At 36.3% G+C, this 15000-nt stretch overlaps 2 protein-coding genes across 5 annotated transcripts in view; one reads left to right on the top strand and one right to left on the bottom strand.

Annotated features, from left to right (window-relative positions):
- Positions 1 to 6966, bottom strand: part of ppm1aa (protein phosphatase, Mg2+/Mn2+ dependent, 1Aa) — a 17490-nt gene extending 10524 nt beyond the window's left edge. The window contains exons 1-4 of one of the 3 annotated variants that reach the window (XM_024265981.2): positions 6634 to 6965; positions 6514 to 6531; positions 3857 to 4707; positions 3646 to 3763 (exon numbers count right to left, since the gene is read on the bottom strand). In XM_024265981.2, the coding sequence (XP_024121749.1) occupies positions 3646 to 3763; positions 3857 to 4690 (952 nt within the window). In that variant the 5' untranslated portion in view covers positions 4691 to 4707; positions 6514 to 6531; positions 6634 to 6965. Of the gene's footprint in view, positions 1 to 3645; positions 3764 to 3856; positions 4708 to 6513 lie in introns of all 3 variants that reach the window. The other 2 variants (XM_024265989.2, XM_024266003.2) reach the window with 2 other exon arrangements.
- A 1601-nt stretch (positions 6967 to 8567) lies between these two features.
- dhrs7 (dehydrogenase/reductase (SDR family) member 7) overlaps positions 8568 to 15000 on the top strand; it is a 21367-nt gene continuing 14934 nt past the window's right edge. The window contains exons 1-7 of one of the 2 annotated variants that reach the window (XM_024266108.2): positions 8568 to 8805; positions 9776 to 9928; positions 10045 to 10151; positions 11303 to 11542; positions 11701 to 11823; positions 11898 to 12113; positions 12620 to 12686. In XM_024266108.2, coding sequence (XP_024121876.1) covers positions 8676 to 8805; positions 9776 to 9928; positions 10045 to 10151; positions 11303 to 11542; positions 11701 to 11823; positions 11898 to 12113; positions 12620 to 12661 — 1011 coding nt within the window. In that variant the 5' untranslated portion in view covers positions 8568 to 8675 and the 3' untranslated portion in view covers positions 12662 to 12686. Of the gene's footprint in view, positions 8806 to 9775; positions 9929 to 10044; positions 10152 to 11302; positions 11543 to 11700; positions 11824 to 11897; positions 12114 to 12619; positions 13681 to 15000 lie in introns of those variants that run through there. The other variant, XM_024266099.2, reaches the window with a different exon arrangement.

The following is a 15000-nucleotide window of genomic DNA, read 5'->3' on the forward strand; positions in this document are numbered from 1 at the left end:
AAACGTCATCACCGGACCCCCCTCCTCTACATTGAAAATGGTTCGGTCCAACAGGACTTTTCTTCCACAGCTGTTTGTGACCGACAGATCCACAGAGTGTGAGGGAGAGAAGACACGCTTTAAAATCAGGAGTTTAAACACCTGATTTAAAGGAGAACCTCCTTGAAAAAGAAAAAGGAGACAGTCTGTCTATTGCCGCGCGTCACGTGTCACGCGGGGCTGAAAGAGGAGAGAAGGAGAGACTGCGTGTGCTCGTAACAGCCGCGAGTTTGAGGTTTTTTTTTTAAATATTAACCAAAAGCTTTTGTATAGAGCTTCGAATTAGAATAATTTGTTGTTTTATTGTGTATCAATAATGAATTTGTTACATTTGTTCCGTTTATGCTAATTTCTTAATGAGGTGATCTAATAATAGTAAAATAAACTTGTTTTAACGACTCCTGACATGACACTAAATGAAGAGATCTTATGTGTTTGATCAATCCTCCAACATGTACACATGTCAGATGACTGAGTGAAATGATGATTAAATCTATTATCAGAACTGTTTATTTTAAGTTTACATTTTATTATCTTCTGCTGCACAGCAGAACCTATAGTTTATGTTCAGAAGAAATTAGAAAATAATATAAAAATAACTGCAATATATTTGCTGCTTTAGAACAATGTTTTTAAGACTTAATTTTAATTTGAAATGAACATGTATGTGCTGCAGTCAGAAAATAAATCAGAAATTCTGTACAGCCTATTGAAAACATACCACCGTTATGGTTTAACTATTGTGTACATTATGTATATGTACAATATTTATTTAGAAAATTTAAATGTTCCTCACAGTTAGTTTCAATACTACAGTTAATACAAAAAATAATGAAAGTTTAATTTGAACTAACTAAGATTTAATGGGGGGGGCAAAGTTAAGGTGTAAAAATCTGAAGTCCTAAAGCTCTTTGCAATAAAGATTACTTTGATTATTTGATTTATATCATTTTTAATATCGTTATCGCACAAAATGAAAAAAACGATATCGCAATATGAAAATTCCCATATCACCCAGCCCTAATTCTACATGGATATTTTTAGATTTAAGGACACCCTGATCATCACTTAGACTCATCTATCCGTAGTTAAAACAGGCTTGTTTTTGAATGAGGGGAAAATAATGGGGTGGTCATGGACCAAGGACAGTGGTTTGCTCCTGCAGTAGTGAACCTCATTGGGTGATATTTAACTTCCCAACATGCTGGGAGTCAGAAGTTTAGCACGTGATCCGGTCTTTACGAGGTTAAAGTGGGTGTCCAATTTTTTTTTGTTTTTTAGCTTCTAGTTTCCTTTAACTTTTGGGGGTGAAGTTCATCTTCTGTAAAATATCGACTTTATTTGTACACTAGATTTTGTGTAGGAACTAGGTATGTCCCGATCCAATCGTGGGATTGGTGACTCGATCGAAAATTGGATGGTGTCGTCCGATCAGTAAATAATATTTAATTTATCCTCGTTATGATCTACTCTTTATATGTCAAGCTTATTATTCCAGATAAATACTCTACTATAAATACTCTACTACAGGGGTGTAAAAAAATTGTAGTTGAGACCCAGCCTCTTGCTGGTTTTCCAGAAACCCTGCCTAATCGGCTGATCATTACCTGGATCAGGTGTGTTTGGCCAAAAAGGAGCTTCAATGGCAGGTTGGTAGGAAAACATGTAGGACAATGGCCCTCAAGGACTGACTTTGAAGTCTGCATATCATGACCGGATCACCGCAATTTATTGTGGCGCTAATTTGAGCAGGAGGCATACAAAAACAGTTCAGTAAAGCTAAGTTAAGCCAGTGAGATATTCACAGATTCAGACTTCTGAGATTAAAAACAAACAAACAAAAAAAAAAGCGGACAGGCGACTACTGGTGGGTCATCAAACAAAAGTGACGTCCAAAATATAAGAGACTATTTTTTCTATAACTCTCCGTTTGGAGGGCAAAATGAAGACGAAGGGAGAAGGGCTTGGGGGAAGTTAAGAATTTTGATTGGGCCCAGCTTCTGCCTCTTCCAATCTCTAAGGAGCGATGACTAAATACAAAGATTTCAAAAAAATAAAAAAAGGCAAGTCACTAAAACTGGCATTTTCAAAATATCATAATAAATGTGAATACACCGTTTGCACAACTTTAGTAGCATCATCCTCATAACATTAGACAGCTGGTTGCCACACTTTGCAAAACGGGTTTCGTGCATGGGAGCAACTGTCGCAATAAATCCATTTTTGGTTGTGGCTTTTATCTGTTAGATGCAGCTTTTCTGCAAAAAGAAACTATCCAAGTATGTTTGTTTTTGCTAACTTTGCTAGCTTGGGGGTTTCAATTTAGCAGGTGGCGCAGCCACTAAACCTTTGTGCCATCTTATGGGTTCCAGATGACTCAACCCTTACATTGATGTGTTATCCATTCCATGTGTTATCCATTCCATGACAAATGTGGATGAAGGTGGACAGGATTTTATGTCTGCCACGGACAGAAGTGAAAATCAAAAATCATTAAAATAAAAAAGTTCAGCACACTGTCTTGTGGGGTCCAGATGACCCCACTCCCAACATCAACATCCCTAGGATAGCACAAAGGTTATAGCAGAAGGATTTTTAGCATGTGACTCAGTGACTTAACTTGCGTCAAAAATGAATCGGATGTGGTGGGGAGAATCAAGTCATTTTAAAAACGAAACTTCCTTCAGAATCATATTGTAAAGAAAACGGAAAAAATTGTAGGTCGTGCTTATTTCCATGCGGCCTGGTACCAACTGTCCCACGGACCAACACTGGTGTGTGGCCATTGAGAACCACTGCTGTACTGGACTAGTACTTTCATATAATGTGTCACGTGACAAGGACATAAAAGGGGGTTCACTGTAACACAACAATATTGCAAATTCAACTGAATTGCCAGCCCTAGGAGAGGAGCAAAAATTTTATTTTCATTTATAAATATTTCTCCATTAAAATGTCCACTCACTAGGCAAGTCAAGATTTTACACTAGAAAGAGAAATTAATTTCCACAGTAAACAAAATTTTAAAAGACTCATAAATTCGAAAAACAAGAGCAATAAACAAACATTTTTTAACATGTGATGACTATTGTCATGTGATAAAACAATTGAGTAAACTAATAAAAACTCCACGTTACCCAGGTGGTACTAATCTAGTACCCTTAATTATTAAGTGTACCCAAATCCTCAAAAACAAATGTTTAGCTTGTCTGTACAAGTCAGATCTCTTCTTGGTTGTTATGCTTGAAATAAATCTTACCAAAGCAATTAATGTGACTGACTCATCTATCAAGGTTCTCATAGTCTGACGACAATTTTGTCATGAGAGATTACTTACTCAAAGTGAAAGCTACGGGCAATACCTTTGTTTTTTTTTGCAAGTGCCAACATGTTTAGCCGCAAAATATAATCAAAAGTGAAAATACTATAAGTACATTTATGTCTGAACATCAGTTTCTGTAATTACGCAAGTCAGTGACAACACAATCGTTAAAAAGTCTGCACAACTAAAGATTTTCAAACTGGTTTCCATACAGTAGACAAGCCCTAAAACGCTACTTAAACAGACCTCTTTAGTTCAAACAAATGTAAGTTTCTCGTTTCTACCTTCAACTCTAGCCTCCAAGAACTTGTCCAGTTCCATCTCTCGTTCCACTGCTTCTGGAGATACCTTTGGGGCCCCGGGAAAGCAGATTAACACAACACTCATATTATCTCGACTGCCCTGTGGAAAATAAAGAACAAAAGATTGAATAAAAATCTGGTACAGGACTGATTAGTGCAAAGTGCTAGTGAAAGTGTCGTGAACATGTCATACCTTGTACAAGCAGGTGTCAACAATTTCATTGCAGACTTTTTCAAGATCATCTGTGACCTGTAATCTTGATCTCACAAAGCTACACACTTCCTCGTTCCCCATAACATCCCAGATGCCATCACAAGCTAGTATAATGAATTCATCTTCCTCACGTCTGCCTATTGCATAAACTTCAGGCTCTGGAGAGACAAGCTGCTCTGTGGGGCCTTTGCCATCCACACACTTATAGTCGAAATCACCCAGAGCTCTTGATACAGCTAGAGACCCATTAACTCGCTGGATCATGACTGAGCCACCGGCATTCTGGATCCTTTCCTTCTCTAGTGGGTTGGTTGGTTTGTGATCCTGTGTGAAGAATTTCACATGTCTGTCCCTGCTAAGGATTCCACGCGAGTCCCCACAGTTGATAAAGTAGAAATGGCTTGGAGAAATCATCACCCCTACAGCAGTGGAGCCACTGCGGTCGCTACTATGCTTCTTTTCAGACAAGTTTCGCATGTGTTCGTCAAATAGCAAGAATCCAGAGCGGATGCCATCCTTAACTTTATCCACAGATTCTTCCTCCTGCAGAGCACTCTTGAAATCTGGACTACTAGTGATGTGCTCTAGCAGGTGCTCACAGCAGTAATTGGCCACCAGAGAACCAGCATGCCCATCATATACAGCAAAAAATGACCAGAGGTCAAGACCTTGAGGCAAACCAATTACTGCTGTGTGGCAATCCTCCATCTGAACCCGCCATCCCTGCATGCTGCTCAGCCCAAACTTCAGGTCGTTTCCCTCCCCATGGGAATTATGTTTTTCCATCTTTGGCTTGTCCAGAAATGCACCCATTGTGTCCCCCTAAAAGCCTGTTAACAAAAAGTAAACGAAAAATATCAAGGTAAGACATTTTAGGAATAAACAGTCAAAAGCAATTTCAGAAGTGTAAGTAAACACCCAATCTATTATTCTTCAATATTCTAATAGATTTAGGTTGTCTGAATTCCTACACAACATGGGGCAGTATATAGTATGTTCATCATTTTTGCCAAGTTGTCCGAGTCTATAATTCAAAAATTTAGTGCCTTAGAATATCCCTGAAAGTTTCTGTAAAAAAAACAATGTTCATTGATGCTCACTAGATTGGTAAATTTATACCACAATGATTGTGCTTTGCCAATTTTTCATGTAAAAAAAAGTATATATATTTTTAAACATCCAGTTTTCATAATCAGAATACAGTGGATTCATAAATAGTCTTTATAAAATGTTTGTATTTATAAGGTTTTTACTTCAGGAAGGCTGGAGAATCATATTTGCTATTAAAAAAAGTGAGCATGGTGTCCCAACTGCTTTCAACATCAAGGGCACTAAATAGTCCTGCACTATAAAGTTTTGAAGTATAGAGGGAATTCAGACATAGCCCTAGTTTCTTTCAGGAAAAAGTTATTTTAAAGTGTACAAGTAATAAAACATGACAGAAAAAAAATACAAAAAAATCCCTTGTACAAACAACAACAAAAAGGGAAGTCAAACGCATCTTTGGAATAAAGCCTCAGAATATGGATGAAATAAACATAAAATGCTATGCTGTGATTAATATGCACATGAGAAAAGACTAATGGACAAACACTTTTCAAATGCTTAAATTAAAAAATATATAATATAATAATAATAATAAAGAAAAAAAAAACAATACCAAATACCAAAAGCATTAGACTTTCATAGAACCGTTTATTATTGTGGCAACTTATCAAGAATTATTTACGAAGTGTTTATGAATTCAGTGTTGCTTTAAATAAAGAAAGTGAGCAGTGGATTGTAAAAATACAAGTTTAAATTATTCTAAAGTTACAAAACAAATTTACTATATAAAATAACCAATAATTCTTGAAACGTAAGCAAATGTAAGATTGTTCATTGGCAATACTAAACCAATAGCAACAAGTTACCACGTTTCATCTCAGATAGGTAAAATTATAGGGTGTCATAAAACCTAAGATTAGCATCGTAACGCTGAGTTTAGGTCCTTGCTTTGGAACATAAATAGAAGACCAATGAATCAGTTTTGGATATGTATTCAGAAAGTTATTTGTGTCAATAGAATTGAAACGCCTTACATTTAACACTCGTTTAAGGTCTATGACAAATGTACAGAAACAAAAACATTTTTGACAGCTATTTACAAAAATCTATAAGTGCAGACTTCTGACATTCGTATTTTAAACAATATAGCACTGGTTAAACCAAGTTAAAGGCACAGTTTGATGCCTAAAGCCAATAATCCCAGCTTTACCTGTGTGACCAGTTTCTCCAAAAGAACTACCAAGCTCAACCTTTGACAAAATGTTACACTAATGCTAATGATGAAGTTACATGGTTAGTAGCATGCACTTGCTCAGTACGTACCAGGGCATTAATTTACAGCGAGTAGTTAAATTTGTATGGTCTCATCTGGTACTCAAACAGCCTTGCCTAATTGAGGGCCTTGACCCTTCTGCCCCAAAGCTATCTACAATAGGCCTACTCGATCACGTTTTGCTAAAATGTTAAAAGGCGAGCAAAGCCGTCGGCCTTGCTAATCTACCATCGGTATGCTAACTTAGCACTGATAGCTCACAACACTTCTGGACTTAACAGTTATTTTTGAAAACGTTAAACATTTTACGACTTACCGAATATCAAAACAGCCGCTAGAAGTGAAAAAAAAAAATGCGACAAGAATAAGATCCAGGCGTTTGTACTTCCCGGCACAAAATGTACAACGCAAAAAATAGGGTTTTGCGGTAGTTTACCTTAGCTAGCTAGCCTATTCGCTAGCAATAAGAAGTCGTCACTCAAGATTCAGTGTATAAACAGTGGAAATGCGGCGGTCCCCTTTTGCGCGCGCCTGCAACGCATCACATTATCTCACGTGGCGAGGAAACGAATTATTCAATTTGTCGTATGTAAGGGAATAGGGAGAGCGAAGGTTTGCGCGGCTAAGCCAGGGGAGGCTGGATCGTCTATCCCTGCCTCTCCACTTGACAGGTTTGACAGCTTGCTAGCTAACGTTAGCTTCAAGGAAGCAACGAGTCAGTGGCAGGACCCGGATGTTGCAGGCTGCGTATTCGAAAAACATGACATCATTCCTAAAGAGATGTGTCTTGCTGCACACATGCGCAGATAGCGTTATACAACAAAGTGGGTTTTGAATTATGATTTAAAATAGAGGTGCAAAGCAAGGAAATTGTTGTAAAAAATAAAATAAAACATCAACATATTTTACCAGTGTTTTTTTATTAGTGAAAAGGGTAAACCTAATAGGTTTTAAACGTTTTATAGATTTGTGATAACTTATGTGTTTTATTGCAACATGTGAAATTGAACAGTATTTATAAAAATGAAACCCATATCCCATATACAAAATATACAATTTAAAGGGCAAATATTAAATGTGAGAATAAATGTACTGACAAATAAATAAATAAATACTGTTTTTGAAATATACAGGCAAAAAGACAAAAAATAGAACAAAAAAAATGAAAGGTCTATAAAGTGGACAGCAAATTTTCTTCCCTTTTTTTCAACCAATTAATCAATGAATCACTTTATTTATAATGCACCTTTTGTCAACATGTGAAGACCACAAGGTGCCTAATGTAAATGATGTAAACAAAGGTTACGATAGTGAGAAGATGTAAACACACTCAATTAAAAATAAGAACACAAAAAGATTAACATTAGCCAGTCATAACAGTTGTGACTAATAGTTACTGTTTTGAGTATTGTTTGAGTTATTATTATAACTATTATTGTATTGTTATTATAGTTATTATTATTAGTAGTAGTTTTTTTCTACAAATTAGATGGTACTGCACAGGTTTAAACCCATTTTCTAAAAATGTGTAACTTTCCTGCTCTTTAGTTGATAAGCATTTTTTTAAATGTAAAAATGTTCTTTCCTTTGTCATTTCCTCTTGGACAGGTTGAAAAACTGGTTATCTGGATCTGCTCTAAACTGGTTCTCCTCATATCTGGTAGATCACTTTTTTGTAATCTTTTGCTTGGTGTGAATTACAAGAGATTTAAAGACAGTATAGATATAAATTATATAGATATGGAACATAGTTGTGTGTTGGAGTAATGGAGTAAATGTCCTATTTGCTCTGTCTGGCAGCTAAGCAGACAGATAGGAACTCAAACATTTTTGTGTTAAACACATTTTATTGGAGCTGTGTTATATATTCTTTGCACCAATCACTTTTGCAATAGAAGCAAAACCTTATTGAAAGTATTTCTTTTAGGATCATGTTTGAGATTGTTTGTCTTTATAATGGTCTTTTTTTAAAATTCACCTATCCATTCAACTTTCTAATAGGGTATTACCATAGGTTAATTGATTTGTTCATCAATGACTAGTCATATGGTGTTATGGTAAATGGTTTGTTCCAAAAATCCCGCCATTGCTTTAAGTCTTTACTATGGTTTCTACACATTCATATTCAAGTAAAGTAAAAGGTTATGGTTGCAAAAAACTAGAATAACAAAACAGATTATTATTGAATAGTTGTTTTTAAGATAAAGTCAAGGACACACCTTTTGCTACGGATAAAAGGGGTAAATTTTGAAAACAAAATAAGACTGGATTTTCTTGAATATTTTTCTAAACATTCCATAATTAATGTCCGGACAAACACATCAATTTTTAAATTAAGAAAAGGATGATTTTAGACTTTGAGCTTTAGTTCTGAAAATCTTTAGAAGGAAATGACGTCACAGTCTATTAGCATCTCCGTTAGCTGTGCCGCTATTAACTATCACTGTGTTGTTTGACTTAATTTGATATTTTCTACTGATGGATTGCGACTTAATGTGTGTGCTGTGGTATATCCTACCACTGGGTTTACTCATCCATTTGCTGTGTTTCATCTTCGCGGATGCAGACTTCACTCTGCTGCGAGCTAGCTTGATGGGGCACAGGCCAGGTAAGTGACCTGCCCCCTTGGTGTCAAACCTGTAAAGTCTGAAAAAAGGGGAAAGCTTTTAAAAGTAAAATATCGACATTTGCATTTTTTTTTACTGATGTTCTATAGAGCCAATATCAACTGTAATTGCAATTTGCGCATAACCGTGAAAACTTTTATTATGTAAACTACAGCAAATCCTTGTCACTAAAATAGTCAATTATAACTTTTCTTATGTTCTCTCTTGAAATCGAGCTTAAAAATACTTTTGTAGAGCCGTGTTTCCAAAGTAGAGAACCAACCAAGAGAAATAAAACTTTTGCAGAACTTTGACCCTTGTACCTTAAGTAGATCCATGCATTTTTCCTTAGAACACAAAAGATTCATAGATTTTTTTAGTAGATTTTTGGACACGTTTTAGTGCTTTTTGTACTCACATAACATTGTAACTATCTGGGATCTTGGTTGGAAGAAAAACAAAAATAATTAAAGAAAAAAAATGCTTTGCACAGAGTTAGCTTGCCCCAATTTTCCCTCATCTTTTTGTTAACAATCTCTTCTAGCTTACAGCAGCTCATTCGAGTAAAACAAAGACGTACATGGATCTAGTCATCTACAAGTATATGCACTAGAATAGAGCAGAGCAGGGAGTTTGTGTCTTGCCGATTGTACTTTGTACGTCACAACTACAGGTTTTTTCCATCTGCATTTCTTTTGTTTGCTCCTGATTCACAACAATTTGAATAAATAAGTACTCAGAAATGCTATTTTAAGCTTATCTTTTTCATATATGTCCTCCATCATGAGAAAAATGCTAAAACAGGTTAAGAACACCAAAAACAGATTTTTCATCCAAGTGGATTGTTAAATAGTCTTAAGGGTAATTGTTTAACAGTGTTATAACTAGTGTTTCACCTACTGTGTTTTTCAACATTCATATATTGTTTATTAATTCATTAAACATCATTCCTGTTGTGATTGTGCTGTTCAGAGTCTAAACTGAAAGGACTCGTGGTGTGGGTGACTGGAGCCTCCAGTGGGATCGGAGAAGAGCTGGCCTTTCAGCTGGCAAAGTGTGGCTCCCGTCTTATTTTGTCCGCTCGCAGGAACGATGAATTAAACAGAGTGAAACAGCATTGCTTAGGTATTGAGCCAAAGTTTCAATTTCACTTTCCACCAAGTCTAATTACAAAACTATCAAGGCTCTATCAGTCTTTTTCGTTCTGTTGTGCTTAGCTGAATTAAGTTTTGTTCTTTCAGAGACCTCTAACCTGAAGGATGAGGACATTCTTGTTCTTCCACTTGATTTGTTGGAAAGAACAACACACGAGGAAAAAACAAAAGCTGTGATTCAGCACTTTGGACAGGTAAGGCCATCACAGTTTGCTTTTATTTTCATCTAAGCATATCTTTCCTCTGACAAGTTTATATGAAGCTTTTCTATTTCTATCTATGTGCATTTCAATTCAGTCAAAATACTAAAGGTACAGGATTTAGAAATAAAAACTCATTTTATCCATGCAGGAAATAGAAACCCAACAATTTTAGGTATTTTCTCATTAACTTTATTTTTATCTGCTGAGAAGTCTTTGTATTTGTCAGTATTTTCCCAATTAATATGCAAAAGTACAACTTTTACCACCTTGTAATGTTTTATTCGACTAAATCCATGTATGTCTTTGTTTTCCTCGTCTGAGTTGAAATCTGGCTTAAATACTGATCAGCTAGATAGCCCCAATATTGCTTGCCGTTTTTGTTGTACAGTTAGTGTTAGGTTGTGAGTGTGAGGGGCTGTAAGCTTGCGGGAGAGAGGGTAAAAAAGGGATGATGGGGAATTGGGATAGGTGACTCTGCGGCAATGGTTTCACCCACAACTCAGAGGCAAATTTATAATAAACTTCTGCTGCTCTGCAAAAAAATGTCTCATTTATTTTTTATTATTATTTTGGCTTTAAACGGTAAAATCATATTAAAAGACCTCTGAGAATCCTTTTAAAATAGATCAAAAGATGATTGGAGTGGAATTTTAAAGTTGATTTATAATGCGATCAGGTTAATTCTCTCTTTTTATTTCCTTCCAGTGTCTTGTGTCAATTTATTCAAAAAAACAAAACATGTTTATAGTGTGGGGTGATCCATTATACTTATATTTGAAGTTGGCACCATCTTTAAACATAAGGTTTTTTTTTATTGCCAAAATTTCTGTAGCCTTTTTCTCATAATTTTACACTAATCATAAGAAATAGCTTCCTGTGTTTGATCCTTACATTTGCACTATGTCTACCTTTTTGATAGACGTGTTATATTAGAATGTTGTATGTTAAATGTCATAAAACGGAAAGGTACTTCTTCAATTTTTTAAAATGTACATATTCTTGTTTTTTCTGCTGTTTCAGAATTTTAGATTTCATTACGAAAAGTTAATATTGAAACCAAAAGTAATTCAAAGTAGTCTAATTTTAAATAATGCTGCTCTTGGGTCATTTCTTTTAAATGCCGCCTTCGCCTGTGCTCTCAGATTGACATCCTCATTAACAACGGAGGCCGATCCCAGCGCTCCCTCTGCTTGGAGACCAGTGTTGATGTGTACCAGGCCTTGATGGAGCTCAATTTCCTTGGTACAGTCTCTTTGACCAAACAGGTGCTGCCTCACATGACACAGAGAGGCAGAGGGAGCATCGTGACCGTCAGCAGTGTGGTTGGTCTTGCTGGAGCACCCCTGGCAACTGGATACTCCGCCAGCAAACATGCTCTTCAGGTTCATGAGTGCAGCATTTTTTTCTACTCAAACTTTTTTCCAAACTTTATTTGGCTTTAATTTGTGATGAGGAGCAAATATAGCTTTTATATACATTTGATTTAGAAACGAAAAAATGTTTAGTAGTAATCAGTGTTTGTGATGTTGCTTGTACACAGGGTTTCTTCAACTCCCTTCGAACTGAGCTCACAGACTTTCCTAAAATACTCATCAGTACAGTATGTCCTGGCCCTGTGCAGTCTCAGATTGTAGACAATGCCTTTACAGAGGAACTGAATAAGGTGACTCCTTCAATCCTATTATTAGCTAATTTGTACCAAATTATATTTACAATATATTGTTTTTTTGTTGCAAGCCTGTAACAACAGTTGGTAACCAGGGACATAAGATGCCAACAAGCCGCTGTGTGCATTTAATGCTGGTGGGAATTGCCAACGGGGTCAAGGAAATGTGGATTGCCCAGCAACCCTTCCTGGTGTTTTACTACTTGTGGCAGTATGCACCCTCATTTGCCTGGACTGCCACTGACTTGCTGGGACAGAAAAGAGTGCAGAATTTCAAAGCTGGGCTGGTAAGTTCATCAACTTTACACATGCAGCAATGATGAGGCAACCAAACCCACAAAGTACAGAGATTATGACAGTTTTAGAAAAAGAAACTGGTACATTTGAAGTGGAGGGATTAAATGAAAATACATTGCTAGTCAAATGTGGAACTGTCAACAGCTGGGGGTCTCAGCTGTTGCTGACCTTGCTTGGTTCCTCTAAGAACAGGATGACAGGGGGGTACATTAAGCTCTCCTCAGTGCTGGCTGACCAGTGTCTGGTGGCCTCTGCTGGACAGTGACAGCTGACAGCCATAAAGGAACAGAATGTTTCCAACTAGTTTACCATAAAGGAGGTTTGGTGTGAAGGAAATTATACACAATTTTTTACAGGTGAATTCTGTGTTGAGGCAACTTGGTAAACACCTCAAAACTGTACCTCATTTATAAATTTCTTCAAGTTTTCAACCTTGAAAGATATGTATTTGGCATTTTCCCAAGTTGAGCTGATAATAACATTTTTTCTGTTGCAGGATGCAGACTCTGCATACTTCAGTAAACCAAAGACCTCCTGAAAAATCCAATTTTTCAAGACCAAAGGTGTTTATTGCATTCCTACTGTAGATGTTTTCTAAAAATAAAATCACTACTGCTTTAATTCATCTTTCATTTTAAATTAAAAACCAACAAATCCTAATAAAGACGAAGGATCCCAAAACCTATTCTTAGAAAACTAAACACATTGATATTATACAAAGAAATTCATAAACATATTGAACAAATCATACTAAGTATGCATTTGTCAAGCTTTTTTATTACAAGTTGACCCAGTTACACATAAAAAATTATTATATACAATAAACTTTTATCTATTCCTTCTTAACTGTAAACAATTGAACTGTAAACAAAACAATAGCAATAAACGCCATACACATACAAAAATACATACTCAAGGCACACCCTTGATTTTCTTGATAAAACATTAAAAGTCCCTTTTGCGTGGGAACTGGAGATATACATGAGGGAAAGTGTAGCAGGTTTTTCAGAAAAGATATGGCTAAACTTTCATTTTTATTTTTATTAAAGAACAACCATTAATAAACTACATATTTTAAATTTAAGGAGGACCTAAATAAGTAAACATGGTATAATCAACCAAAAGTTTTTTTTTGTTTAAATAAATTTTGTAACTTCTTTGAAGTGGAGACTCTTGTTTTCTTTTTGCTACAGTTACATCAATGGAGCACCCAGAATCACATTTATTAAAATGTAGAAAATGAGCTTCCAAAGCTAAAAGTCTGCAAGTAAAAAAAAAAAAGTTTTGTATTGAGTTTGCTATACTTACACAAAAATGTCCTTAAAAAAAAAAAAAAAAAAAAGAAAAGAAATTCTTGTTGGTGGTACCGATTGTAAAGAGAGTATGGAAGTCGATAACGGCCTGCCTACTTTTTTTTTTTTTTAATCGTTTACTCGTTACGAGAAGAATATACTGTTGTGTCCCTCTCTCCCTTTCCTGCTCTGAGACGCCAAGACTTTACCTGTTTTAAGTCTCTTTTTGTGGTTAACAATAAAAACAGCAGAAGAAAACACTCCCCAACAGTTGTTTTTTAGTCTTATTTTTTATTTATTAGTGGATCTATGCTCCTCAAACATCTTTATTCCGTCTCATGCACCACCACCCTCTCTTATTTTTACGTAAAAACCCAGATGATAGAATTCAGAGCTAACAACCGTCTCTGCGTGGTGCGTTCAGTGAGCTGTGGACATTAGCAGACCCAAACAGCTCAACTCGGTCAACTATACTTTTGTCATTTTTCAACAATACTTAGCAAAACAAAGCAGTTTATCAGAGAAAATGTAGAACACAGTTAAAGGGTTAGTAATGCCCTGGGACAAAGCTTAAATAAGTATCCAGATAAATTCCATATGTTCTAATGTATCAAAAATAACAAATAATTACCGTTGACAAACAGAGGTTTTTGTAAAATTTGACAAAATCAACGACAAATCACACTCGCATTTCGCCCTACTTCAGAAACGGCTCGATTTGGGTCATGTGACGCGTTGACGTCATGTGGGTGAGACAGCGCCAGCAGCAGAATGCAGGCGGACCCAGGGTGTCTGCAGATACATGTATGTGTGTGCGCTGCTGCAAAGTTGAATTCTATAAACATCGGTCTTATGGTCCGACGGAGTATTAGGGCCACCAAAAAAAAAAAAGATTTTTAAAGTCGTAAATTTACGAGATTTACAATCGAAATGAGCCTATTGTGAATGAACACTGTGCAGAACCAGACCGACTAAACTGTGAAAAGCTACTGTTTTAAACAGGTAAACTGAATGTTTAAAACATTGCACATGTTTGGAAGTTTCTTTGTTTAATTTGCAGTTTATTAATCATTGATTGTGGCTTGCGGGATCTCTGCATCCCATGTTGTTGTTGTGTGTTGAAACGGGACGATTCATGTGGACAACGGGGCGTAGGAGGACTGTTTACATTCTCATTTTTTTCTGCGCATATCAGAGACATGCAGTAAGGTGGTGAAAGAGCTTCCGGGTATGTGAAAAAATAAGTGAATAAATAAATAAATAATAATAAAGTGGCGGACGGTCCTGCAAACATGTCTCTAAGCTCTTTATTTTGCATATGAAACTCTGCATTACCGACCCGGATAGTCAGCGTCATTGATGATTTGATTTAGAGTCGCCAAAAGGTTCCGATCTGTAAATAAAGCTTCACGAGATGCTCCACGTCTTCCAGCTTCGAGCATGGCTCTGATAAACTGACAGTTTTCGTTTCTATTGGCATTCTCAGCGTCACTGTCAGTTTCATTGCCAAATAGTGAGCTCCTACTTTACGCGCTGCCGGCTCAAATTGATCGGGCTTTACAGTCCTCAAACCACAAACACCCGG

Source organism: Oryzias melastigma, linkage group LG22 (assembly GCF_002922805.2).
Source record: "Oryzias melastigma strain HK-1 linkage group LG22, ASM292280v2, whole genome shotgun sequence".
NCBI classification, from domain to species: Eukaryota; Metazoa; Chordata; class Actinopteri; order Beloniformes; family Adrianichthyidae; genus Oryzias; species Oryzias melastigma.